Here is a 24256-nt window from a genome sequence, read left to right as displayed (position 1 = left end):
CAACTCACGTCTGCCTTCACGCCGTGTCCGAGCACGAAGGACTATCGCTATTCGACAATGATTGCATGCACACCGCAGTTCTGCTGATGCATCATTGATCTCCCGCGACTACGACAATGCCATCAGCAATAGCCGAAGTGGAGGTGCTCCGCCCACGCGACCCCTCAGCGGAAGACAGCGACGACTGGAACGAGTTTACTTTGACGAAAGCCTTCGTTCACGCCACCGGCAACGAACGTGATCTCGTCAGTCTGCTAGTAGCAGAAGCTGGCCACCCGGTGACTGTCGTTGGTGAGCTCGAGCCGCTCGACGAGGACGAGTACGACTTGTACCTACGCACACCAAAGACCGAACCGAAGCGGGCGAGGGTAGAATTGCAAGATGTGCGACAGTTTGCATTCGGAGAGGATGATGGTCAGTCCGCAATATGGGCAGCTGGCAAAGCAGGTTGGCACCGACTGCATCCTGCCAAGAAATACCGGAAGATATACGACGAGATGTGCGAGGCGGTGCAGGTGCTCTACTACATTGCAGATGCATACAAGACAGAGCGTTATGAAGGCCGGGGCAAGAATAGAACGCTGCTTAAGGATTACAGCGCGCAGGAAATATTCGAAAACTATGCCCGGGACGTGCTGGATGTGGACGATGTAGAGGAAGGCTCTGCTCGGATATACAAGCACAAGGACTTCCTCATCGGCTCAATGCTTGCTGGAAGAGAGGGTCTTCCCTGGACCAAATATCCTCTTTGCAAGCACCTGTACAAACGCTTTCCTGACACAGTAGCCATGTTACGGAAGAGACGAGACACACCAGTGGAGCATAAAGTCCCCGCATCGAAAACCAGGCATAGCAGGAAGAATCCTCCAGGAGCGAGCTCGAGTGTAGCTTCGCGGCAAAGTAGAACGCGCTCAACAAGGCAGACCTCCGTTGATACGGACCTGGCCCCTCAGACTAAAGCTGAGCCGGGTAGAGTACGCACGACCCGACAAGGGTCCGCCGAAATAGGAAATTCTACGGCGCCCGTCAGACGGAAACGCGGCAGACCAGCAAAGAACGCAACATCTCAAGTGACGACTCTTGATAGCGCGTCGGAGACTAGCGACACAGTTCCCGATGAACCAGAGCAGGAAGATACGCAGGAAGATACGCAGGAAGATATGCAGGAAGATAATGAGCCTGCGCTGGCAATGGGACCACCAAAGACCCGTCCTGGAAGACATACGCGGCGTAATCCTGAGCCAGTCAAGACAGACGTCCTTGCAACGCCTGCGAAAGAGGAAGAGAGCGACGAGGAGATACGAGCGAGAGAGCAGAAAAACAAGTCTTCGCTGCGGCCACGCGCCAGCAAGGCTAGTAAATCTGCGGCACGTAACGGTGGCAAAGGGCCGAAGCAGCAAGATGAAGGCTCAGACGACGAACCTGACCCTCCTTCCTCACCTATACCTGGAAAACGGAAAAGTGAGGACCACCTGGAAGACCTGCAGCGAAGAAAGCCAAAACGCCGCAATTCCCGACCGCATGATGATGAAGGGATCGACATACCCACCTCTCCTGATTCAAGTGGAGGCGATATTGACTTGCCGCTCCGACTGAACGAAGTCGCAGACGTCGAAGACTCCGTGCAAGAGGACACCTGGGTCTGCGCCCTCGACGGCTGCACGCACAAGGTCTACGCTTCGTCACATCCTGAGTCGCAACGACTGATTCGCGAACATTATGCTTTACATGCATACGATGATGATGAGAGAGTGCAGATGGTCAAGAAGGTGGAAGCGCCTTCTCTACCTGTGGGTCGATTGATGGAGAAGGTGAAGATGCAAGCGAAGGCAGAGGGCTTTCCCGGCAGCCATGCGCCTGCAGCAAGTATGCCTGATAACGTGAGGAGCCGTTTTGACCCCGGCGGGCACATTGGTGTAGGGCAAAAGTATTGATTGTGTATATTTCTTTTTTGGCACGATGGTCATCGCCACGTGATTGCGTCTGAACAACGCTGGTGGCACTGTACATGAATGTATGATGAACCGCTGATGATACCCTCCTGCTTAATAGTCTTCTTGAGTTTGAGCCATCTCTGCACACAGTATTGAGCGGCTTGCAAGTCCACGCTCGGCGAGCGCTCCTCGCCTCGTTGACGCTCAGGTCTTTTCATGAACCATGGTCAAGAAGTCTTGCTTTCGTGTACTGGCCTGCGATACCGCTTCCATGCTGCTCGCCAAATTGTGACCACATCTTCGAGCATGCATGAGATCATGCATTCATGCTCATCGTGCAGTCAGTGCCTTTTCCTCAAGGCTCCTTGGCGCTAACCTCGAAGCCTCCTGCTTCCTCCAATACAGCTTGCACGTTTGCATCTTCGCACGCGCCACCGGAGTAGGCCAGGAAAGTACTTCGTCTCCTTCCTTAATCCTCAACCCTCTTAGGTGGGCTCAAAATCCAGCCATTCTCATGTCTCAGTACTTGTTTATCGGCCTGCCAAAGTAGTGCAAAATCACAGCATAGCTTGCACACATGCCATCATGCTCTGTTTTCGTCCAAACAACTGAACACGACACTATTTCTCGTCTCCAGCACCGCTTTCAGAGGCAGCGTTTCCAGCACGAATTTGGGCTTCCAGTGCATCGAGGCGTTTCGACATATCGTCTAATTTGCCGAGCATTTCGGTGCTGACATTATTGAACTTAGAAGTCAGCTGGTTAAGCAGGTCGTCAACTACAGCGACGAGTTCTGAAGGCTTGGTCTCGGTCTGTTGCGTGGGTCAGAGTGAGCAACAACTGCTAGCATGTGTTCTGTGACTTGCCGTGGAGTCGGCGTTGATATTGAGTTTGTCGACCTTTGCTGAAAGATCGGACGACATGTTCAGAACTGCGAGTAGAGCTATCGATATCGGGGGTGTATAATCAGTCCACAGTCGAGTGTTCACGTCGTGTTCTTGATGCTACGCGAAGCAAGGAGGAGGTGAGGTGAGAGGCTCGGAGTATTCTTGGCGTCGGCTGCAGCGCCACGCGACACGACGTCGATCCTGGTTGCTAATCAAGGCATTACCATATCTCTGTTCTGCATTTCTCCTGGACCGTTTCCTGGCAGTAAACAGCGAGCTCTATCCCTCAGACTGGCAAACAACTCACGTCACGAAGTGAACGCGACACCACCATGGCCGACGCGACGCGAATCTGGCGATAGAAACATGACATCAACCTCATTCTCCGACATGCCCACGCTGGCCAACCCTTCATCGTCTTCGCGCCGTTCACCGCCCTTCCATCGAAGAACGAAGTCTTGGGCAAGGAAATTGGAGCGCTGCTGCTGCACCACCTTCGCCTTCTTTCCCCTCGTATTCGTCTACGGCCTCACGACCTGGGCTGTGTACGTGGAGAGCCATGTCTCCTTCATCGGCCGCGACGATCTTGGCGCATATCTCCGAGCAGCGCTCGGAATAGTGCTGTATGCTCTGGCCAACGTCAGCTACACGATCGCCGTCTTTACACCTCCCGGATCGCCTTTAGATGCGCAGGGCGGCAAGAGAGGCAGAAAGGGCGACTACCAGGGTGTGCCTACTCATGATGAATACAACGATTATGCGCGGCAACAAGAGGAGGGAGTGGAGCCAGTTCCGGGAGAATGGGAGCGCATGCACAACAGCGTGACTGCAAAGAGCACGGGCAAACCACGATTTTGTAAGAAGTGTCAATGCGTCAAGCCAGATCGAACGCATCACTGCTCTACCTGTGGACAATGTGTTCTGAAGATGGATCATCATTGTCCCTGGCTGGCAACTTGTGTGGGCTTGAGGAACTACAAAGCTTTTCTGCTATTCTTAATATACACGAGCCTGTTCTGCTGGTCGTGTTTCGCGGTTAGTGCGTGGTGGGTGTGGGAGGAGTTCAACGATCGCGTGCAGAATATGGAGGGCCTGATCGTTGTCAACACGATCCTCTTATCCGTGCTGGGTGGTATCATTGGGCTTGTACTATCGGGTTTCACCGGCTGGCACATATACTTGGTTGTGTCTGGGCAGACCACCATCGAAAGTCTGGAGAAGACGAGATATTTGAGTCCGCTGAAGAAGAGCATGGAAAGTCAATTCCAGGATCCGAACCGGCACAATTTGGCACAGCACGAGACACCCATCACGAATGCAGTCGTGACTGGGGAGCACCAGCCTCTCACTGACCGCCTGAAGGAAATACACGCCAACGCGCTACCCGGCGTTCTGCGTCCTGAGGAAGGAGAGTCTGGCCCAAACACAAGAACACCATCCCCTCTCCCACCTGCGGCAAGCGGTAATCTCAGCTCGTCGCCCGCACAGCAGAGCTTGCACAGATCCTACGCTTCGCTTGAAGCTCAACGAGAGCGCGATCGATACAACAACTATCAAGACGAATTGGACTCAGAACGCCTACCCAATGCATTCGATCTTGGTTGGAAACGCAATTTGCTACATGTAATGGGACCTGTTCCGTGGAAGTGGCCGTTGCCATTCCTTAACACCACTGGTGACGGCTGGAGCTGGGAAGTCAGCCCCACGTTCTGGGAAGCCAAGGATCGAATCGCAAGAGAGCGCGAGCAGAGGATGCGAGAAGACGCCATGTGGAATCGTGAGGCAAGCCAACAGGCGTGGCTTCCTCCGCCCAGGCCGAAATGGACTCCTGGGCAGGGCTTTGTGGATCAGGCTAGGAACGCCTCGGCAGGACCGCCGAGGAACAGCAGTCCTAGCATGCAGATGCAGTCGCTTGATAAGAGGAAGATAGATGATAATGGCGTAACGGATTATGATACGAGCAGTGACGAGGATTCGAAGTCACAAAGACGGCAGCCACAGCAGGCGACGAGGACCGAGAATTGGAATGATATTCCTGAGGACCTATTAGGCCCTTCCCAGGCAGGAGCTCGAAGAAGTGGCAGTCGGAACAAGAACGATTGAAAGAGCGAGCATTTGTATTCTTGAGAGCATTCTGTACAGCATCGATGAGAGCGAACTTTTTCAATGCTTCGAGCGTTGGCTTCGCGTTGCCACCAGTCGTTGGGCCGCAGCTTCACCTCCCTCTCCGAGTTCGGAAGCTGAAGGGGCGAATCGAGCGTTCGTCCATCGCGCCATGCAGCGTCCAGATATTGCGCTTGCTTCTTTCCAGCCGCCGATTAGGGTCTCCGGCGCACTTGCACTACAGTATTAGTGTCCATTATTCTATCATCCATCATGTTTACATGATCTGTCACAACGTGTAACGAAAGCAAGGGCTGGTGAGCATCATTGTTGTTCACGCGGCACCCAACAAATGACTATGCAGAGACAAGGCATCAAAGTATAGGTCATGAGGGGAGTGGGAGGACAGTCCGCGATTTTTGCCGGCCATGGTCCGGGTCTGGATATTGCGACACAAGCATGTGGAAGGGTACTGGTGATGAAGAATCTTGTCGTCAATCAAGGATATGAACAGTCATAGGAGTAGCTGAAGCAATTACCTCTACTCTGCTTTCCCGATACTTGCAACTGCGCATGGCAGCTGCCTGGCAGTGAACCATGCCTTATCCACGACCCGTGGAAGCGAAAATCGAACGCCATTGTCGTAGGTGAGCTTTCTGACCAGACACTTTCATCCATGGTCAAGAGCAACGACGGCTCAGCGAATCTCAATGAAAGTAGCTCGCGGGTCAACCTTGGCAGGAGCCACGCAGGCCTTCTTGTGATCACTCCATTCCTTCTTCTGACAGTCTGCAGAGCAGTAACGGCGCTCCTTGCATTTGCCACAAGTCAGCAGAGCAAAGCCGTCCGCTTTGGTCTTCGCACCGCAGTTGCCACAGACTTTGTTACCATACTTTGGCGCCTTTGAACCTGCTTCAGCAAATGAGGCGACGAACTTCTCTGCCTCCTCGCGGAAAAGCTCTGGGTGAGCATCGGCTTTGGTCGAAGAGATGCTGGTACGTGGAGTGGCGTAGGGGTCGAAGAAGAGACAGGCAAGGGTAGTGGCCATATCATCAACACTTGGACGAGCTCCGCGAGCGATCATATCCATCACAGTCTTTTGCATGTATGCCATTTCGCCTTTGTCGCGTCCATGATCTGGTGCCCTGGAAGAGTCAGTGCCAAGCTTGAATCGCATGAGATTCCTTTTAGCTCACCAGATGTTGGTCATGATACCCGGGAAGATGTGGTCCTCCTTTGGTGCTCCTCCATCGAGCATACTGTCGATGCGACCAGGGGAACCAAAATCCCATGGGACGCCATTCTGCAAACAGTCAGTGTACGGCTTGTAGGAACACCATGTGACATTTGACAGTGGGAGTGCGGGACACTCACCACATAGCCCGTGTCGCTCTCCAGCGCCTCCCCAAGCTGGGTTACCGCGTCGCGCATGAGCCCACAGTCCTTGTAATACTTCCTCATAGCGTTGACTTCGTCATCAGAAATCTTGACACCGAGGGTCATGCCGCAAGCTCCCAGCAAGCACAACATGTACCCAGGACCGTACGGATCTTGAATCCCTCCAAGCACGCCAGGACGAGCTTTCAAAGCCTTGGTCCGGAGGGACCTCATCTTGGCAGTGAAGTCTCCGGATGTGTCGAGATGACGGCGGACATACTCTGGGTGCGTGCACAGCGCAGCCAAGACGGAGAAGTTGATGCTGGCCTTGTCGTTGGTGGGCTTTGGGTAAAGGTGAACGGCTTTGCCGTCCGATGGGCCTTTCTGAGCCATCATGTTGTGCTCCGCCTGGCGAAGCGCGCCGCGGTGCTCATCGCCTTCAGGGAGTGGAGCTTTGCCGTGCTTCGCTTCAAGAGCGACGAGGCCGCACTCCTTATTGAAGTCTTGGATGAAATCTAGGTCGGCATCGCAGCAGAAGAGCTGCAATCTCCAGCCACCCATGATTGGTTTGGACGTGTGCCACAACTTGCCGAGCTGGATCAAAGTCAGTTCTCAACTTCTCCTCGCCTTTGGATGCCGCGCCGTACTCACCAAGATGCAAAGACTTGTGGATGCACTCAGCCGAACTGCAGCCCAAACGCGAAGACTGACTTCGCTGAGGACTGGACCGGCGCTCGAATTCACCGTTTGGAGGATGTGAGGCGGAGGAAGAAGCTGGAGTGGTTGGAACGAAAAGCTGGCGGAAGTTTGTTTTGAATCGCGGTGGGCGCAACGGGCTGCACGTTTGCGAAGGATATGCAATGTGCCGCGCGCTACGACACGTCCTCATGCGAGGCCGGCGCGCGCGAACCTCGTTTGCTGCCTTGTAGAAGAGGGAAGGCACGTCTCCAGCTTTGCGAACCTATGAGCACTTTGCATCGTTTGTCCCTCTTCCTTACTCACATTCACTCATTGGCTGTACGGCAGTTCGCACCTCCCCTTTCGTCCACGATGGGTCGCTGGGGCTACGGACTCTTCCAGTCCGAACTCGAACTCGACGCGGTCGGCGATCTGGACATCGACTGCGGCCTTGACAAGCTTCGAAGCAAGACTTCAGACGAGTCCGACAGCAGTGACGAGACAGAGGACGACATCGCTTCAATGTCCCAGTACACTTTGTACTGCCCCACCGACGCCAAACTTGTCCGAGAGCATATCGAGACTCCAGATGCTGCGACTGGCATTTCGCCCCTCGACAGTGCTCTGACCAAGTGGAAAGCCAAGGCCCTCGGAAAGGAATTCTATTTCCCAAGTCCTGGACAGATGTTCATCATTCTGGGAGCCTGTAAGTCTTGCCTCAGCTGCGCGGCTCGACCGACGTCTCTGTACAGCTGCGGCGCACAAGCTGATCGTAACTGTAGGCGCGATGTCACTGGGTTGCAAGTTGTCTGCCGAAACACTCCAAGACCTGCGCAACGTTTTCACCAAGTGCGGTCTCTTCCCTGATGCACTAGTCCAGATGGACGCCGCTCTGAATGGACCTGGTCGCTACCAAGGCCGGCCGTGGAAATTTGTTTCGCCCGATTCCTTCGAGGATGTCGATGATCTTGAGGAGATCTCTAGAATCACCAGATGTCTCATCACCAAGATCGAGGCACGTATGGAAGCTTATGCGCTTGAGAAGGACGATTACGGGGTGTGTGGCGCTCCTGGTTGCCAGGCTACCCAAAGCGAGTCGGGCGGCAATTTGTTGATGTGCTCCAGATGTGAGGAGAGGAAGTATTGCTCAAAGGACTGTCAGACGAAGCACTGGAAGTCTCACAAGCGGGTGTGCGTCAAGGCGTCCTAAGGATGTCCGAAGCTCCAGATTAGGGGAACGCAGGCTGTTGGAGCATAAACGAATCCAGAGATAATGAGGCAGGCATGAAATCTGTCACCGATCGCCTGACAGCGGCATCAAGAGAGACAGGAATCGGGGAATGACGTGGATCTGCTAGTCAGAGCGCCATAGATCATGGCGTTATTCCAATTGACTGTGCCATTTCACGTACCGAACGCCTCGCTAAATCCCCACACAAGCACATTTCTGCACCAGCATCTTACATTGCGCTACGCTCGTGCACGCTTGCTCTTGCCTGGTCGCTTGCTACCAGCCTTCATCTTCTTCACTGAATACCCGCTGTCATCTGCGGTCGACTTGGCATCGTTGCTCTTAGAGAATCGCTTCTTGCCACCAAAGCCAAACTTCTCATTTTTCTTCTGACGTTTCCTGTTTGGCCCATCGCCCTTAGCTCTTCGCTCTGCCTTGTCCTTTGCAGCAGTGGTGGCGGCGTCTTCCAGCGCGACATCGAATGGATCGTCCTCGTTGGCTACGAGATCTGCGCCTTGGCGTTCTGCAACGGGTCAGCACGATACAATACAACTTCAGATAGCGGCACTCTAACTTACTTCGCTTGAGGGTCTGAATGCGGTCCAAAGTCGCTGTCTTCTCCTTCTGCCTCTCCTGCAGCTTCGCGATTTGTACCTGCTTGCCGAACTTCTTGAGGTCCCTTTGCCTTCTCGCGTCCGAGCTTGCCTTCTTCCTCGCTTCTGTATCCAGCAGTTTCGCTCGCACCTTGCCCATCTGCTCTTCTGACTTCACCATCTCAGCGAAATAGTCGGTCGGTCTGCTGAACGGCACTCCTTCAGCCTTCAGCTTCGAGCGCGCGGCTGCGACTGCGTTAAGCGATTGTCGGTAAAAGGCGAGCTCGCGATTCAGATCATCCTCGACGTCTGCAATCTGCACAGGCTCCTCAGACGTAATCGCTTGGACAGCAGAGAATGGCAGATCGGCAGGTAGTGCGATGGACTTTAATGATCGTGCAAGAGCAGCCGTGTTGTTGATGGTCAGACGCTGGTGTGGCACAACGTCTTCCTTATCTTCGGACGCCAGTGATTCGAGATCTGATAGCGGGATATCCTCCTCGTCCTCATCGTCATCTTCGTCATCATCAGCAGCGTCATTCTCGATTTCAGACTCCGACTCAGATTCATCCGACAGTGGGCCAATCTCAACGCCACCGTTCGCATCTTCCTCGTCCTCGCTCTCGTCAGTCTCCCATCCTTCTGCATCTTCTTCCTTCTTGCCGCCATTCGCTATTTCTTCAGCCTCGGCAGCTGCTTTGGCGGCAAGCATGGCGGCTCTTCGCTCTTTGCGATTGCCCGCCTTGGGTTTCTGTCTCTTGTCCACTTTTTCCTCGCCGTCAACCTCGATGACCTCTGCGCCAGCGAGGACGTTCTCGAGCGCCGAAAAGTCCACCTCGTCTCCCTCATCTTCATCGCCTTCATCAGCATCGTTTTTTGACTGCTTCGCTCGCTTGCGCTTCTCTGCCTCTTTCTGCTTCTTCTTTTGCTTCTCGAGCTTGTGATCAACACCCTTTTGCCTGTCGAGCGCAGCTTTCAACTTTAGTGCTTTCGCCATTGTGTCAAATCGCTTATGGGAAGAGAAGGTCGAGGTAGGATCGTGGTGCAAAGCAGCAGTGCAGCTTCTTTCTCGAGCAAGAACTTTTGGGCAGCCTGTCGAATCCCTGCTAGCGCGCTCGGAAGACGCTGCCGAACCAAACTCTAAGCTTAATGTGCAGATTCCCGCGGCGCATCTCCTTCCTCGCAACTCATGATCAGAGCGGGATCTCAGCATGTCAGGTCTTTAGCCATGAATTTCTGTCGTATGTTATCGCGACGAGGTATTTCGCAGCCCATGGCGCGACATTTACGCAACATTGCGTCGACAACATCCAAGAACACACGCGCAAAGCCCAGCAATGAAAGCAAGTCACCATTAGTGAGAACATGGGACTACCTGACAGCATTCGACTGGCGGAGAGCCAACCCTCTACCCCCCATGATGTATGCCACCGCGTTTCTGCTCGGCTACCATGTCTTCACGAACTACTTCTACGTGATTGATGACTGCCATGGGCAGTCGATGCTGCCAACGTTTGCCTACACTGGTGACCTCGTGTGCCTCAGTAGATATTACAGGCGAGGACGAGGCATCCAAATAGGTGACCTGGTCAGTTTCAAGATACCCATCAAAGATGAGTATGGCCTCAAAAGAGTGGTGGGAATGCCAGGTGACTTCGTACTGATGGATACACCTGGCAAGAGCGATGCAATGATTCAGGTAGGAAGACAGAAATGCTCATTGCCATTATCAAGGTGATATTAACTTGTCGTAGGTACCAGAAGGGCATTGCTGGGTGGCTGGTGACAACCTTGCACACTCTCGCGACTCCAGACATTATGGACCGATCCCCCTGGCACTGATTCATGGCAAGGCCGTTTTCAAATACCACTACCGTCACTGGATGCCCACTGGCTTTACAACATTCGCTCGTGGCTTGAAACCTGCTGTGATTGAGGATGACATTGATTGAGTAACAGCGGGCCACTCGTTACATGCGATCGATGCTTATACTGGGACAAATCATTTGTCTTTGTGGCGTACGCGATGCAATCATGACCGCAAAGCCTGGCCGAGAGCGTCGCATGCATCCCATCACAGAGCGAGTGAACGCGCAATTGGCATGGAGCTGAGTTCGTGCTACGTCATTACGCAGGCCTGGACGTTTCTGCCTGCGGATAGGTACACGAAGCTGACTATCACACGTGGTCCAACGTGGCTGCCACCTCGCCAGCCTCCGGTCACATTTTGTTGGCGCCTTCAAGAGACGCCCTGACCTCAGGGTCTCGAAGCTACGCCACTTGAGTCATGAATAAACCGATACTGATCATTGGCGCTGGCATCAGCGGCTTGACTACGGCTCAAGCCCTGCGAAAAGAAGGAATACCTTTTCGAGTCTTCGAGCGAGATTCGTCGCCAAGCTTCAAGAGTGCAGGATGGGGATTGACGCTGAATTGGGCGCTTCCGACGTTCCGAGCATTGCTGCCAGACGATATAGTAGCAAGGCTACCAGAAACTTTCGTCGACGCCGAAGCTGTCAAGGCTGGGGAGAAGGGAAGCTTTACTTTCTACGATCTCAGCACTGGAGAGGCGTTATGGAAGGTGCCTGCTTCTGAGAGGATTCGAGTGAGCCGCGAAAGGCTGCGTCGACTATTGCTCACTGGCCTGGATGTCGAGTGGAACAAGACCATTGGTGAAATCACCAAGGGAGATGCCGACGTGACCGCACATTTCTTGGACGGCAACACTGCGAAAGGTAGCTTCTTGGTTGCCTGCGACGGCGCTCGTTCAACCGTTCGAAGGTGGATGCACCCTGCAGCCTGCGACAATTACCAGCTACCAGTAAGATTCGTCGGTGCCAGTGCTGAGTTCTCGGAGTTTCAAATTCGCCATATACGTGAGCTCGATCAATATTTCCTGCAAGGCTCAGATCCTCGCACAGATGCATATCTGTGGTTCTCGTTCCTTGAGGCTCCCGGCGATCCTGGCTGTCCAGAGGTCAGAAACGGCGAGAGAATGTATCGCTGCCAAGTCTGTGTCTCATGGCCATATCGCCAAGGTTTCTTTGGCAATGTCGAGCCAATCAGCACGCCACTTACAAGCATCGGACAGATCAGCTGGATCAAGGCCTTGTCTACTGACTGGGCAGAACCATTCAGGTCGGTCTTACAGAATGTGCCAAATAATGCGGAGATCAAGGCGGTTGAGCTTATAGATTGGGTGCCTCGAAAGAGGGCCTCGGAGTTTGATGATTGGAGAGTTGTTCTGTTAGGAGATGCGATGCATGCGATGGTCATGTATCGCGGAGAAGGCGCTAATCATGCAATCGTCGATGTTTCGGTGCTGTTGGAGGTGCTGAAGCCTCTGTATGGCGATCTTGACCTGGATGACATGGAGACTGATCAGACTTTTCGAGCCGCAGTGGGTCGCTACGAAGATGAAGTTGTCTCCAGGACCGAAACCGCAGTGTTGGCGTCAAGACAAGCATGCCTGGACGCCCACGACTTTAGTCGACTGGACGACAGTAGCCCGCTGATACGCAGAAGGGTGATGAGGACTGATCTGGAGAAGTTGGCGAAGTAGTCATGGCTGTCGTAACGACTGCAAAGAGCTGTGCATCCGAAAACAGGGGCCCGCTGGCAGACACATGTGATCCTGTCACTTTCAGACGTTATTGGCCTCTGGAGACGGAAAGAAACGGAGTCGAGGGCTCAATTTTCTGCGATTGGAGGACATTTTGGCCGGACATATGGATGCCGAATGCGTCTATGTAACTAGGATGAACATGAAATCAATTCAGGCCACAAGGAGAATGCGAGAATACGCAGTTCAACCTCTGACCGGGTGAATAGTCCTGCATTTGGCAGGAGGCTTGTTTTCGTTTTCAGCGAAGGAGACACTGGCGTTTGAGCGTTCATGAGTGGACCTTGAACACATCGTTTAACCTTTAATATCTATTCTGTGTCCTGGAGGATCGTGCAGAAGCTGGTCTCGCGTAGAAGCTCCATGGCGGTTATGCATGTCGAAGAGACCTGCTGCAGGGACGTGGAGCGGTCCAGAGCCGCGTGCCCGCCTTGCTCGGCAAGCCATCTCCGCCACTTCTCCTCTCCAGCTTTTGGGGGTCACATCAAAGTCTGCCTGGTACATTCGCATTTACCACTACAGATGTGCCATCGAGATCGGCAACTTCATCAAGCCAAATCGCGTTCAATGCTGGATCTGAACGAATACTGAAGTTCTCACTTTGCGATCCAAGCGTTGTGTAAGGAAGCACGACCCAGACCCCCACTTGAGCACCCCAGGGTGTTGCAAAAGCTTGGGCGCCCAAGATGAATGAACACCCCGAGGCTCCTTCGCCGAAACGTCAGAGAGCAAGTCGAGCAGGCCAAGCCAAAAGGTTCGAATGTGCGCATCCTGGCTGTGATAAAAGATACTCGTGAGCTCCAGTATTCAGACCTTGCGGAGTGCTTAGATGCTAAGCATGTATCCATAGAAGAGCCGAGCACTTACACAGGCACGAGCTCAATCACAACCCCAAAGAAGTCTATCGTTGCGAGGTAGCAGGTTGTGGTCATTCTTTTGTGCGACCTGATCTGTTCATCAGGCACAAGAATCGACACAATGAGACTGCATCCAGTCGAGCTCCTTCAGTAACGCCAGGCACTCCTACCACTGCTGAAACCAAGATCGGATTTGAAGCTCCAATGCAAGAGCCCGTGAGCGCCTCGGAGTATGGTGCCAGTCGGCAAGATAGTCAAGAGTCTATTGAAGATGCGAGGCTAGCTGCCGCCACGAGCCTAAGCTCCTTGACAACATGGGCTGCCGCGAACAGACCACCGCTGCCTACCCCAGATCCTACTTTGATGAGTACGGAGACACCTTCCGTAGCGGGCCTGACTGGTATACTGTCTCAGGCAGCTCCATCGCCGCTTGCAGCACCCTCGATGAACACATGGAACTCAACAGTCGACACGGCTGCGCAGGCGAGCGACAACTTCGCAGCCTGGCTGTTCGAAAGTCCAGGCTCACAGTATGATGACTTTAACATAGCTAACATGCCATTCTTGGACTTCGGCTTGGAATACTCTCCAAAAGACGTCTGGAATCTCGAAGATTACGCCTCGACGTCGGAGCCACCGGGGAGTGTCGCAAACCATGCCACTCCCAGTAGTCTCAGAGACAACACTGCAACAGGCACAACTACCCGTGGCGTGTCGGAAGAAAGGCGAGCGGATGTTCTCCGCTTACTGTCACACTTCCTGACAAAACAGCGCAATCGAATGTATGCCGCGTCGGATCAAACGAGACTCCTGTACAATCCCGACGCACAGAACTTCCCTAATCTTAGTGTTGGTGTTTTGGACAGATTCGTCGCCAACTATTGGGCCAACGTGGATCAGCAAATGTCAGTTGTGCATCAACCGACGTTCTCACCAAACTCTTGCAACGTTCTCTTGCTTGTGACCATTATCATGTTGGGAGCGGCGGATATGGTGAAACAGAAACCGAAAGGCTTACTTGAGGACCATCAAGAGTTCTCCGAAGTCATTGCGACACAGCTGCGCTGGGAGATCTTCACAGATCCTGAAGCTCAGCCGCCCGTTCAGCTCTGGGCCGCGCAGGCGCTTCTATTGCTCGAATACTACGAGAAGCAGTGGTCGTCGAGGAAATTGCACGAGCGTGCACACATCCACCACGCCAGCACTTTGACACTACTCCGTCGAGGTAGCCCTCTGATCGGACGATCAGATAGCGAAAGTCCTACCAGTGGAATGCCAACCAGATGTGCCAGTCCGACAGGCGAAGAGCTACCTGGAAAGCCAACTGGAAGTTCGCTTGACTCATGGTGGGTGCATTGGGTCCGAAATGAATCATTCAACAGAGTCGTCTTTACGGCCTTCCAGATTGACACCCTGCATGCTTTGATGTACGGCCACGGGGCGGATATGGCACCATACGAGATTCGATTGCCACTCCCTTGTGATGACTCACTATGGAGAGCAGACAGCGCCGAGGAAGTGCATCGCTTGGACGCGAATTTGAAGATGTACGGGATACGCCCAATCAATTTTCTCGACGGACTGAAGCGCTGCCTTCATGCACACGATGTGCAGACCCATGCTCCGGCCCGCATGCTCTTGATGGCAGGGCTGCTGTCGGTCGGGTGGCACATGAGCCGTCGCGAAAAGCACCTGCAGTTCCTAGAGACTGTGCCATCAGTACGAGAGCAAGGCCGGTGGCGCTCCATGCTGCTGCAAGCTTTCGGACATTGGAGGCAGAGCTTTGACGATGCCGTTGGCCCACGCAAGAGTCGAAGCAGCGGTGCGAAGACCACGGATGCCAACGCTCCGACCGTGTTGTTCCATCTTGCGCATCTCACGATGCATGCCGATATCATCGACATCCAGATCTTCTCCGGAACCAAACGACTCCTGGGCCGCAAGGTATCAGACAAGGATTTCCTGAACGTCTTTCAGCGAATGAAAGCGTGGCAGCCAACGCCAATAGCCCGACATGCGGTGCTCCATTCCTTCAAGCTGTTGGCCGCTGTCATGATGAATCGACCTGGCAAGAATGGAGTGAACGATGCTTCCAACATGCAGCCTTTCATCAGCTACAGCTCTCGCAATGATCCCATGATGTATCGACCATGGGGCGTGTATCTTGCATCACTGGTCATCTGGGCATATCAACGAGCGTCGAGCCTACATCTTTCTGGTCCTTACACGCAACAACATCTGATCGAAGGACAAGATGAGCGGGAGCTTTGCTGTCGCTATTTGACTGCATTCTCGAATATCGATGATCCGGCACGAGTACTCGCGATGCTCTCCGTTTCTGGATGTGCGGCGATCCTCAGCGTGGTGTCGCAAGACTTGGCGAATGGAGAACCGGAACTTTTCGAGGAAGCGGCGAAGAGGTTGCAGAGCTGTCGTGAAACCTTGCTAACGGGGACTTCGGGGCGGTAATTGAGTCGCGTGATGATCGAGCACATGTACAGAAAATCGCGTTGCGCGAGCACACAAATTTTCGGGCGTGTACAGGTACCTGTGCCGGGCCATCGCGCTGCGCGTCGAGCAAGCGGTCGCATATTCTCACATTTCTGCCATAGCCTGGTCGAGCAGCACACGGAGCCAGCATTGTACATAGACGGTCATAACGGCGTCAAGCTGTGCCTTTCGCAAATTGCGCGCTCCCTCTGTATCCGCCCCGCTCTCTCTTTCTCCAATTCCCAGTCTGTGTGACCAAGCTCTTGATGAAAAATTGAGGAAACCTGTCAGACGACCGACAGTACCCACCTACAAGAGCCGGCCGAAGCCAGACACTCGAGCAGGGCGAGATCATCGCCATCAACCCAAAGGGCTGACACATTGGCTTCACTCTTGGGCGCCGCGGTTCGACTCATCAGCCAGGTTGGAGTCTGTAGCTTCTGTGAGAAGTACAGTTGTGGATGTTTACTATAGAAATGATTCTATGAAGTAAACTGCGACTCCATGTCAGTACTGTTGCAAACTTTGCCGTGGGTTGGCTGGTCACTCACATCGCTGATCAGAGCAAAGAGGAGCGCGAGGATTCTCAGAACATATACTGCGAATTCGTTAGCGCGGGTTGCGTAAGCGGAAAAGCTGTGGGAAAGACCTGCGGGAAGCCACGGCCTGAGGCTGCCGCTGCAAGATCATGCACGCGGCGTCACAGCTCACTCGTCTTGGGAACTTCTCCCAATGCGTTCCGCATAGCCTGACATCCCACACATCGCATCCAGGCATCGCCATTCTTCGGCCCATACTACTCGAGCATCGCCACGATGGCCGACTATGATAAAATGAAGGTGCCGGAGCTGAAGGAGCTGGTCAAAGAACGTGGCATCGCATCCGAAGGGCTCAAATTAAAGAAACATTACGTGGACGCGCTTATTGCGGATGATGCAGAGGGTGGAGTGGAGAAGACGGAGGACCGAGAAGGAGACGGACATAGTAACGGCAATGGTGATGCACAGGACGAGGTGATGGGCAGTGACACTGAAGGCACGAACAAGAGGAAAAGGCGGAGCCCAACACCTCCCGTCAGTGACGAGAGCGTGAACAAGAAATTAAAGACTGCAGATGCAGCCACAATTTCTGAAGATGCGCCCGCAGCTGTGGACGAGGAAAGTGTCAAGACGGTGCAGCCGTACGGCAGCAGCGACGATGTGATGCAAGTCGATAGCCGACAACGACAAGAACCGGAGCAGGATGAAGCGATGGAAGATACTGCTGTCTCCCCATCGAGGCATGAGGCAACCCGTGCACTTTACATTCGCGAGCTTGTTCGCCCGCTACAACCGAACGCACTGCGAGAACACCTCCGCGAAATCGCATCTCCGCCTGGCGCGACCTCTGCCTCCGCTGCCGAAATCGTGGAGCTCTTCCATCTCGACAAGCTGCGGACTCACGCTTTAGTGGTTTTGGACTCAATATCTGCTGCTTCGCGCGCGCGATCAGCTCTTCATGAGCACATCTGGCCGAACGAGCCGTCAATGCGGAAGCCACTATGGGTAGATTTTGTGCCTGAGGAGAAGGTACAGGACTGGATAGACACGGAGACCGAGCGACCCGATACCAAGTGGGAGATTGTTTACGAAAGCGTCGACACAGACTCGCCTGTCACGGCCACATTACAGGAAGTTGGTGTTGGCCGCAGGGAAAGTTTCAACGGCGGCGGCACACGACCCACAGTGTCTGGCTCACAAGACGCTCCTCCCAGTCCCCAACAGGAGCAACCAGCGCAAAGCAAATCTTTCGACACCCTCGATTCCCGGTACAAATTCACCCAGTGCAAACCGAAGATCTACTATCAGCCCGTCGCGCGAGAGCTTTCGGACAGCAGGCAGCAGACACTGACGTCGGGAACGAGCGGTGATTGGGAAGATCGAATGTCAGACCCATCTCTGTATGGCGAAGGAGAGCTCAGGAGGTACACCTTTGAGGATGGCGACAAGCTCGTAGATGGCGGTGCGGACTTTGGACTTTTCGGTCGAAAGTCCACACGCGGCGGTAGAGGCGGCGGAGAACACAGAGGCGGCAGGGGCAGAGGTCGAGGCGAATACAGAGGCGGCGGCGGTGACTATCGTGGTGGTGGCGGTGATTACTATCGCGGTTCAAGCTCTGGCGGCAGGCGTCCGTACTAGGAGACTGAGCGCTCCAACGAAAATGACAAGAATTCAACAAGTAATCACCCCAATGGAAGATGGGAAGATGGTCTTGACTCGGGGAAATGGAGTGATGCTCCATGTTGAAATGTCGACTACTTCTATCTGTTCGCCGGTCTCCGAAGAGGCAGCGGATAGCCTATGGCGCGCAAAGATTCTATATCAGCGCACTCAAAATGTACAACTTCACTGTGAACAACGCCCTCCCCGACACCGACCGTCTCGAGATTCCCAATTGAATTCATTCTTCCGAGCCACTTGTCAGCCTCCAATTGACCGCATTCGTCAAAGCGAATATGGCCCTCAGCGCGGACACCTCCATTCCAAACTCATTCGCTTTCCGCATCGGGAACCCGACGATCACATCCATTTCCAATGGTCTTCCCGACTGCGCGTCCTGGTACATGGAACTATAGATCAAAGGTTTCATCGCCATTACCCTTGCGATCAGCTCGTCTGCCAACCCGTCCTTCAACGGAACATCGAGTCTCCGACCCACAGCGATGACATCTTCCATCAATTGCTTCGTGAACATTCTTGCTTCGGGGGAAGTCTCCAACCAGGTTTGAACGGGAAGTCCTGTTAGTGCTGTGAGCGGGTTCCAAGCTACGTTCCAGACGACTTTTTCCCAGCGGGCGATTTGGATGTCGGATTCGATGGTATAGTTTGTTCCTCCTTGCTTTAAGTGGTCGGCGAAGGCTTGGAGACGGGTCTGTTCGATCTGCGGGTCGAGGGTCGGATTGGGAAAGATGCCGATCAAAAGGCTTTCGTTCGTGCTGTGGGTTATGATGCCGGGAGTCTTCTGCACTGCGCCGGTCCAGGCTACGCAGGAGATTATGGTGTTGGAAGGGTAGATTTCGCGGAAGGGCTCTTCGTTGCCGACGCCATTTTGGATTATGACGAAGGTTGTCTGGTCGTTTGTGATAGGCTTGAAGAGGGGAGGGATTGTGGCGGGCTTAATGGCTTTGTGGACGCAGACGATGAAATCAAAAGTTGTATTGGCAATGTCTGGTATCGATTTGTAGACTGGACGTGTTGTTAGTGACTGCTGCTGACGACGGTGATATGGAACCCGTTTATCGTACCGTGATCGATGTTCACGTCGCACTTTCCATGGACATCACTGTCGATCTTCAAGCCGTCTTGCTTTACAGCATCATAGTTCGATCTTGCTATCACGGACAGTGACACATTCTTATTCTTGCCTAGTATGTACGCGTAGAAACCGCCAATGCTGTACTATTGATCAGCTGCAGCTCGCGAACTCCATTTGCATAGACTCACGCTCCCAGGCCGAACAGCAGGACTTTGGACGGCCGATCTGATCCAGCTGTGCTCATATTGGGCGAGTGACTTGCGTCTGTGCAACCCAGATCTGCCAAGTCTCTCTCTCAACCACAACGTCGTAAATGTCGTTTAGTTCTTGTCACTTGACCAAAACTCTCACCAGACGAGCGTCGCTTCCAGGTACAAGCGAAGTCGTCGAGGTCGAAGCTCTGACCACATGCAGGTGCAGGTGGGATCCACTCCAGCGCCTACCCCCAATGTGTCCCCCAAATTCTCCGCTTCACTTTGTCGGAACATAATCACGTTTCTTGTAATACCCATGTCAGGTACTTGTAGCTGCTTCGGCGAATCTGCTGACATTGGAGCCGCCTATGGTAGGATAGACTACCTCAGCTCACTGTGACCAAAGTTCTTGGTAGCATGGGATCCAAGCTAAGTCGACGACTAAGACCGAACTGACAAAATGACTACCATAAGCGCCGACGAACTCAACAAGCACAATAGCAAGCAATCTTGTTGGATAGCTATTGGAGATACAGTTTGGGATGTCACAGACTTCGCACCAAAGCATCCAGGTGGCGCCAGTCTGATCCTCAAATTGGCTGGGCAAGATGCAACAGAGCAATACAGCATGTTCCACAATGTAGCTCTCGTGAAAGAGACACTGGGAAATGAGGCTGCGATAGGGATGATCGATAGGTCTTCGATCAAACCACCGACAAAACCCAAAGAAATCCCACTCGATCCACAGGAAGCCACGCCCAAAAGGCCTGCTCTCCGCAGTATGATCAACCTTCATGATTTCGAAAAAGTCGCTGAAAGGTTCATGACTCCATTGGCCTGGGCGTACATCTCCTCTGGCTCCGACAACGAAGTCTCTTTACGTGAAAACGCCCTCGCATACTCCAAAGTCTTCCTTCGAGGCCGCATCCTTCGCAAAATCAGCTCCATTTCCACGCACACCAACATCCTAGGAATCGACAGCAGTCTACCAATTTACACTTCCCCTGTTGGACTGGGCAAACTCGTGCATCCGGATGGAGAATGTGCAATAGCGAGAGCGGACGGAGAAGAAGGAATTTGTCAGGTTGTGAATACGGTATCAAGCTGCACGATTGAGGAGATTATGCAGGCAAGAGTGAGGCCTGATCAGCCTGTTTTCTGGCAATTGTATCTTGATAAAGACTTGGCCAAGTCGAAGAAATTTGTCGAGAGGGTGGAGAAGGCGGGCGTAAAAGCGATCTGGTTGACAGTTGATAGCCCGGTGACAGGAAACCGTGAGAGGGATGAGAGGGGAAAGGGCGTTGAGGACGATGTAGGTTTTTCACCATGTTCGATCTGGAATTGTGGTTGCACGTGCTAATGCCGGACAGACAGAAGAAATCCTGGAAGATGTGGTCAATGATATGAAGAGCGGCGGTGCTGGCGTTGCAGCATCGAACAATAGCTTTATCAATGGCGATGTTGACTGGGACATCATCGCATGGTTGCGATCTATCACAAAGCTTCCTATTGTGGTCAAGGGGATTGGCTGCGTGGAAGATGCTGTCGCAGCTTATGACCATGGTGCAGATGCAATCGTGCTTTCAAACCATGGCGGTCGATCGCAAGATACTTCGCAGCCACCTCTGCTCACATTACTGGAGATTCGGACGTACGCACCCCACATCATGGGCAAAAAGATGCAAATTTTCGTGGATGGTGGCGCAAGGCGTGGCACGGACGTGCTGAAAGCTTTGTGCCTGGGTGCGAATGCTGTTGGTATAGGTCGACCGGTCCTATTCAGCATGTCTGCAGGATACGGGCACTATGGCATCCGAAGGATGATCCAGATCCTGAGGCGCGAGATCGAAACGAACATGGCGTTCCTGGGTGCAAGAACGATCGCAGATTTATCGCCGAGCATGATCAACACCAAGCCGCTAGAGAACCTCTTGATCCCATCTGCGAACCTGTGATCTTCCGGCGCCTGGTGTGGTAGCTTGGTTGAGAAACGTATACATTAGATGTCAGGGCCGGCTAAGTTACATGCAATGCATTCTCGCAGTTCTATAGTGTCTAAGGGGTATCGACTCTAGTTTAGTTTCAATTCATCAAACGCCTCGCTTGAACGCAATAGGACATAGAATCAGACGAGGGCAATCCTCCCGGCTCAATCGCGATAGTTCTTACACTTCACGTGCGACAACTCTTGCTCACCCTTCGCATTGAGCACAAGTGCAGTCAGTTTGTCGCCATTGACACAACCCGAGTCCAATCCTTTGGACCACCTGTTAATGACAAGTCCAGTCTTGCTATCGTGGCCGTAGATGACGACTTGTGGACGTGCGTGCGACTTCTTCTTACCAAAGAAGTTCTTCCATAGACCGCCAAAGAGACCGACTGGTACCTCTGTTGCAGTTTCATCGTCTGCAAAGTCATCCGTCGTGATGAGGCCTTTCATCGAACGTCCCTTGAAGATCCGATCATTGTACCAACACCAGACACTGTACCATGGTTTCGCATTCTTGCCGTCGCGGACTGCTGAAGGTACGAGAGTTCGGCGATTGATAGATCTCATGTTCATGACGAAGTAGGGATCTTGTTTCTTCAGGCTGACACCAGGGACCAGTCCGGCATGGACCACAATGATGTGCTCCGTGATTGGCGAGTTGGCCTTCTTGGTAGATCCATGCGCCATGGGAAGTCGAGGGATGTGAAGCATCAAGGGCATATCTCGCATGTAGGCCAGATGGCGTGGCTCGAGCTGTCGCACGAGGTCCGCGTCTTTCGCGAAGCCTTTGCTGCTGGTCGCTTCGACAGGCGGTGGTGCTTTTACATGGAGCTTCTTAGCAACATGTAGAAGGCGATCCTCATGATTGCCGCGCACACTGGTGGCGTTCAAACGAATCAGCTCATCGAGCACTCCCAGATTGTCCGGACCTTTCGTGACCGTGTCTCCCACCAGGACCAAGTGATCTGTCTTCTCGTTGAAGTCGACCTTCTTAAGCAATTTCAACAACTCTTTCTTGCATCCGTGGATGTCGCCAACAAATACCAATCTTCTCTCGCCCTCTGGATCAAACGGTCCGCCAGGCAGAAACGCAGGATCGAGGCTCTTAATCCGTACCAGGTCTCTATCATGACCACCACGAGCGATCCCATATGTGCCGTTGTCCTGAGATATGAACCCTTCTTTGTATGCCCACTCTTCTTTCATTACCGGCTGCAGATATCTGGTCCATGCATAGTAGGCGGCGAGTGCGAAGAGGAGTAATACAGCAAACATCCTGCGGACGCGACGGGAGGCAACGAGCTTACGTGCGGTATTTGGGCAACTCCTGTCGTTCTCCAAGTCACAGCAGCCAAACTCTCGCTCCTCGTCGTCTTCAGCATCATCGGATGTCGGTCTCTTCTCTTTCTGCCATGGATTCGTGACCTGGTCAATCAACGGTCGCTTTTCCGCCCCAGCGTGTGACGTAGGCGGAACGTATTCAGGTACTCCATTCTGTGCTTCCGAGTCTCGCTGTGCCTGCAGCTTTGCTTTGAGGTCGCCCAGCGTTTCCTCCATGTCTCGGCCGGTCTGCTGGGTAATAGACTGTATTGTAGTCTCGATGTCGTTTCTGCGGTTCGTAGTATCCGGGAGTGAGGTGTAGGAATGAGCCACTCAGGCGTTGTGGCAATCGCAATGTACCGGTGTGTCCATCGTCGCCCCCTCCAAATCGAGCGCTCAAGTTAACAGCCTGCCAAATGCTTCGACACGTAGAGCTGGAGCGAAGCGTGGAGGAAGTTTCAGAATGCTACAGAAAAGCAAGCCAGTCCGTCATCACAAGCCCACGTGCCAGGAACAGCCGGCACGTCGACACGCGTTGCCCCGAAACACAATTCCCCTGTCGATCGCCAATTTTTGCTGCTGTTCACCTCATGTCGCGTCAGTCAACAATTCTGATACAGCAGAGAGCCATCTCGTCGGTCCTGCCTGCTACCGAAGCTGCTGTATTGTTCCACGCTTGTCCTCCGAGCGAGTCGGGCTCATCGAGAGCACTTTTTCGGAAGTCCTCGTCAGCAAACCATTGGTTTCAGTCTGCGACGCTTCCAGACGAAGGTGGAAGCATAATGTCTGGCCTGTAGAGATCTCGACATCATCTTGACAGTCTTTCGACTGCTCGCAATGTGCGCGCGCGGTCTGCATGAACTGACACGCCACGAAACTGCGCATTTGTGGAGGCTTGCCACGAATCTGAGCATTCGAATAACGTGCTACCCGCCATTGTCTCGCCTTGGCGGCATCCGCAACACAAGGAGCACTACCTCCTACCCGCACGGCATTACAACAAATATCATGACAGTGATGATGCTGTGGGTTTCAGCACACCCATGCTTGCACTGGAAAGCCCGTCAAAACCACGAGCACAGTGTTAGACTGGCACTGAGTATCCCTATCGTCCTGTAACTAGTCTCAGTACGGTGACGGGCATTGGGCTCTAATCGCGATTGTAGGGCCAGTGTGGGCAGAGATTCGAGAGCAAAGCATGCTCAAAGCATCAGCGGACTCCATTGTACACAGCGACATACAACAGGCATGGACAACGATTTGTACCATATGGCAGAAGATGAATCCCGGAAGGGGCTGCCTACGAAGGTAAGCTTCGCTTGAGTAAGGCAACATCCCTCACGATTCGGCGGCCAATTGCAATCAGCGCATCTAAAGCATCAAAAGAAGAAGATTTGGGCTTCTCATAAATCTCTCTGGGAGTGGACGCGTCGACCGCTCGAGGCTTCTCTGACTGTGTAATACCGCGAGAAATTATTGTAAGGACGAATGAACGAACGACCGACAACGCAAAGCTCCTCGGACCAATGCATAAAACGATCGGATGACACTCGAGGACTATACTCCTGACCAGGAGAGTAGTGAAAGCAGTACATGTTCGCCTCATGTGATGCAGCCTGCGAGGTACCACGAGCTTACTTCGGAGCATTCAGGCAGCTGCCTTTACATGGATCGGCAACGTACGGA

The 24256-nt window shown here is 53.3% G+C and overlaps 13 protein-coding genes across 13 annotated transcripts; 8 read left to right on the top strand and 5 right to left on the bottom strand.

Moving 5' to 3' along the window:
* Window positions 1-116: 116 nt before the first annotated feature.
* On the top strand, window positions 117-1934 carry CKM354_000834900 (uncharacterized protein; the record flags this gene model as incomplete). Its single annotated transcript, XM_044803720.1, has 1 exon — window positions 117-1934. One exon carries the CDS (start codon window positions 117-119, stop codon window positions 1932-1934), a length of 1818 nt encoding a protein of 605 aa, XP_044659655.1.
* Window positions 1935-2554: 620 nt separating this feature from the next.
* On the bottom strand, window positions 2555-2857 carry CKM354_000834800 (uncharacterized protein; the record flags this gene model as incomplete). The annotated part of the gene is made up of 2 exons (XM_044803719.1): window positions 2555-2746; window positions 2801-2857. The coding sequence occupies 2 exons, from the start codon at window positions 2855-2857 to the stop codon at window positions 2555-2557; spliced, it is 249 nt and encodes an 82-aa protein (XP_044659654.1).
* A 330-nt stretch (window positions 2858-3187) lies between these two features.
* Window positions 3188-4924, top strand: CKM354_000834700 (uncharacterized protein; the record flags this gene model as incomplete). The annotated part of the gene is made up of 1 exon (XM_044803718.1): window positions 3188-4924. One exon carries the CDS (start codon window positions 3188-3190, stop codon window positions 4922-4924), a length of 1737 nt encoding a protein of 578 aa, XP_044659653.1.
* A 697-nt stretch (window positions 4925-5621) lies between these two features.
* Window positions 5622-6862, bottom strand: CKM354_000834600 (uncharacterized protein; the record flags this gene model as incomplete). The annotated part of the gene is made up of 3 exons (XM_044803717.1): window positions 5622-6069; window positions 6121-6227; window positions 6299-6862. 3 exons carry the CDS (start codon window positions 6860-6862, stop codon window positions 5622-5624), a joined length of 1119 nt encoding a protein of 372 aa, XP_044659652.1.
* Window positions 6863-7351: 489 nt separating this feature from the next.
* CKM354_000834500 (uncharacterized protein) lies at window positions 7352-8189 on the top strand (the record flags this gene model as incomplete). Its single annotated transcript, XM_044803716.1, has 2 exons — window positions 7352-7685; window positions 7762-8189. 2 exons carry the CDS (start codon window positions 7352-7354, stop codon window positions 8187-8189), a joined length of 762 nt encoding a protein of 253 aa, XP_044659651.1.
* A 260-nt stretch (window positions 8190-8449) lies between these two features.
* CKM354_000834400 (uncharacterized protein) lies at window positions 8450-9800 on the bottom strand (the record flags this gene model as incomplete). Its single annotated transcript, XM_044803715.1, has 2 exons — window positions 8450-8733; window positions 8789-9800. The coding sequence occupies 2 exons, from the start codon at window positions 9798-9800 to the stop codon at window positions 8450-8452; spliced, it is 1296 nt and encodes a 431-aa protein (XP_044659650.1).
* A 423-nt stretch (window positions 9801-10223) lies between these two features.
* On the top strand, window positions 10224-10755 carry CKM354_000834300 (endopeptidase catalytic subunit IMP1; the record flags this gene model as incomplete). Its single annotated transcript, XM_044803714.1, has 2 exons — window positions 10224-10502; window positions 10558-10755. 2 exons carry the CDS (start codon window positions 10224-10226, stop codon window positions 10753-10755), a joined length of 477 nt encoding a protein of 158 aa, XP_044659649.1.
* Window positions 10756-11090: 335 nt separating this feature from the next.
* CKM354_000834200 (uncharacterized protein) lies at window positions 11091-12365 on the top strand (the record flags this gene model as incomplete). Its single annotated transcript, XM_044803713.1, has 1 exon — window positions 11091-12365. One exon carries the CDS (start codon window positions 11091-11093, stop codon window positions 12363-12365), a length of 1275 nt encoding a protein of 424 aa, XP_044659648.1.
* Window positions 12366-13111: 746 nt separating this feature from the next.
* On the top strand, window positions 13112-15751 carry CKM354_000834100 (uncharacterized protein; the record flags this gene model as incomplete). Its single annotated transcript, XM_044803712.1, has 2 exons — window positions 13112-13218; window positions 13276-15751. 2 exons carry the CDS (start codon window positions 13112-13114, stop codon window positions 15749-15751), a joined length of 2583 nt encoding a protein of 860 aa, XP_044659647.1.
* Window positions 15752-16587: 836 nt separating this feature from the next.
* On the top strand, window positions 16588-17949 carry CKM354_000834000 (uncharacterized protein; the record flags this gene model as incomplete). Its single annotated transcript, XM_044803711.1, has 1 exon — window positions 16588-17949. One exon carries the CDS (start codon window positions 16588-16590, stop codon window positions 17947-17949), a length of 1362 nt encoding a protein of 453 aa, XP_044659646.1.
* Window positions 17950-18211: 262 nt separating this feature from the next.
* Window positions 18212-19310, bottom strand: CKM354_000833900 (uncharacterized protein; the record flags this gene model as incomplete). Its single annotated transcript, XM_044803710.1, has 3 exons — window positions 18212-18996; window positions 19056-19204; window positions 19255-19310. 3 exons carry the CDS (start codon window positions 19308-19310, stop codon window positions 18212-18214), a joined length of 990 nt encoding a protein of 329 aa, XP_044659645.1.
* A 410-nt stretch (window positions 19311-19720) lies between these two features.
* CKM354_000833800 (uncharacterized protein) lies at window positions 19721-21215 on the top strand (the record flags this gene model as incomplete). The annotated part of the gene is made up of 2 exons (XM_044803709.1): window positions 19721-20572; window positions 20631-21215. The coding sequence occupies 2 exons, from the start codon at window positions 19721-19723 to the stop codon at window positions 21213-21215; spliced, it is 1437 nt and encodes a 478-aa protein (XP_044659644.1).
* Window positions 21216-21409: 194 nt separating this feature from the next.
* Window positions 21410-22807, bottom strand: CKM354_000833700 (uncharacterized protein; the record flags this gene model as incomplete). The annotated part of the gene is made up of 1 exon (XM_044803708.1): window positions 21410-22807. One exon carries the CDS (start codon window positions 22805-22807, stop codon window positions 21410-21412), a length of 1398 nt encoding a protein of 465 aa, XP_044659643.1.
* Between the last annotated feature and the right edge of the window lie 1449 nt (window positions 22808-24256).

Source organism: Cercospora kikuchii (genome assembly GCF_019650295.1).
Source record: "Cercospora kikuchii DNA, contig_00005, whole genome shotgun sequence".
Taxonomy (NCBI): domain Eukaryota; kingdom Fungi; phylum Ascomycota; class Dothideomycetes; order Mycosphaerellales; family Mycosphaerellaceae; genus Cercospora; species Cercospora kikuchii.
This window is presented reverse-complemented; position numbering and strand designations above follow the sequence as displayed.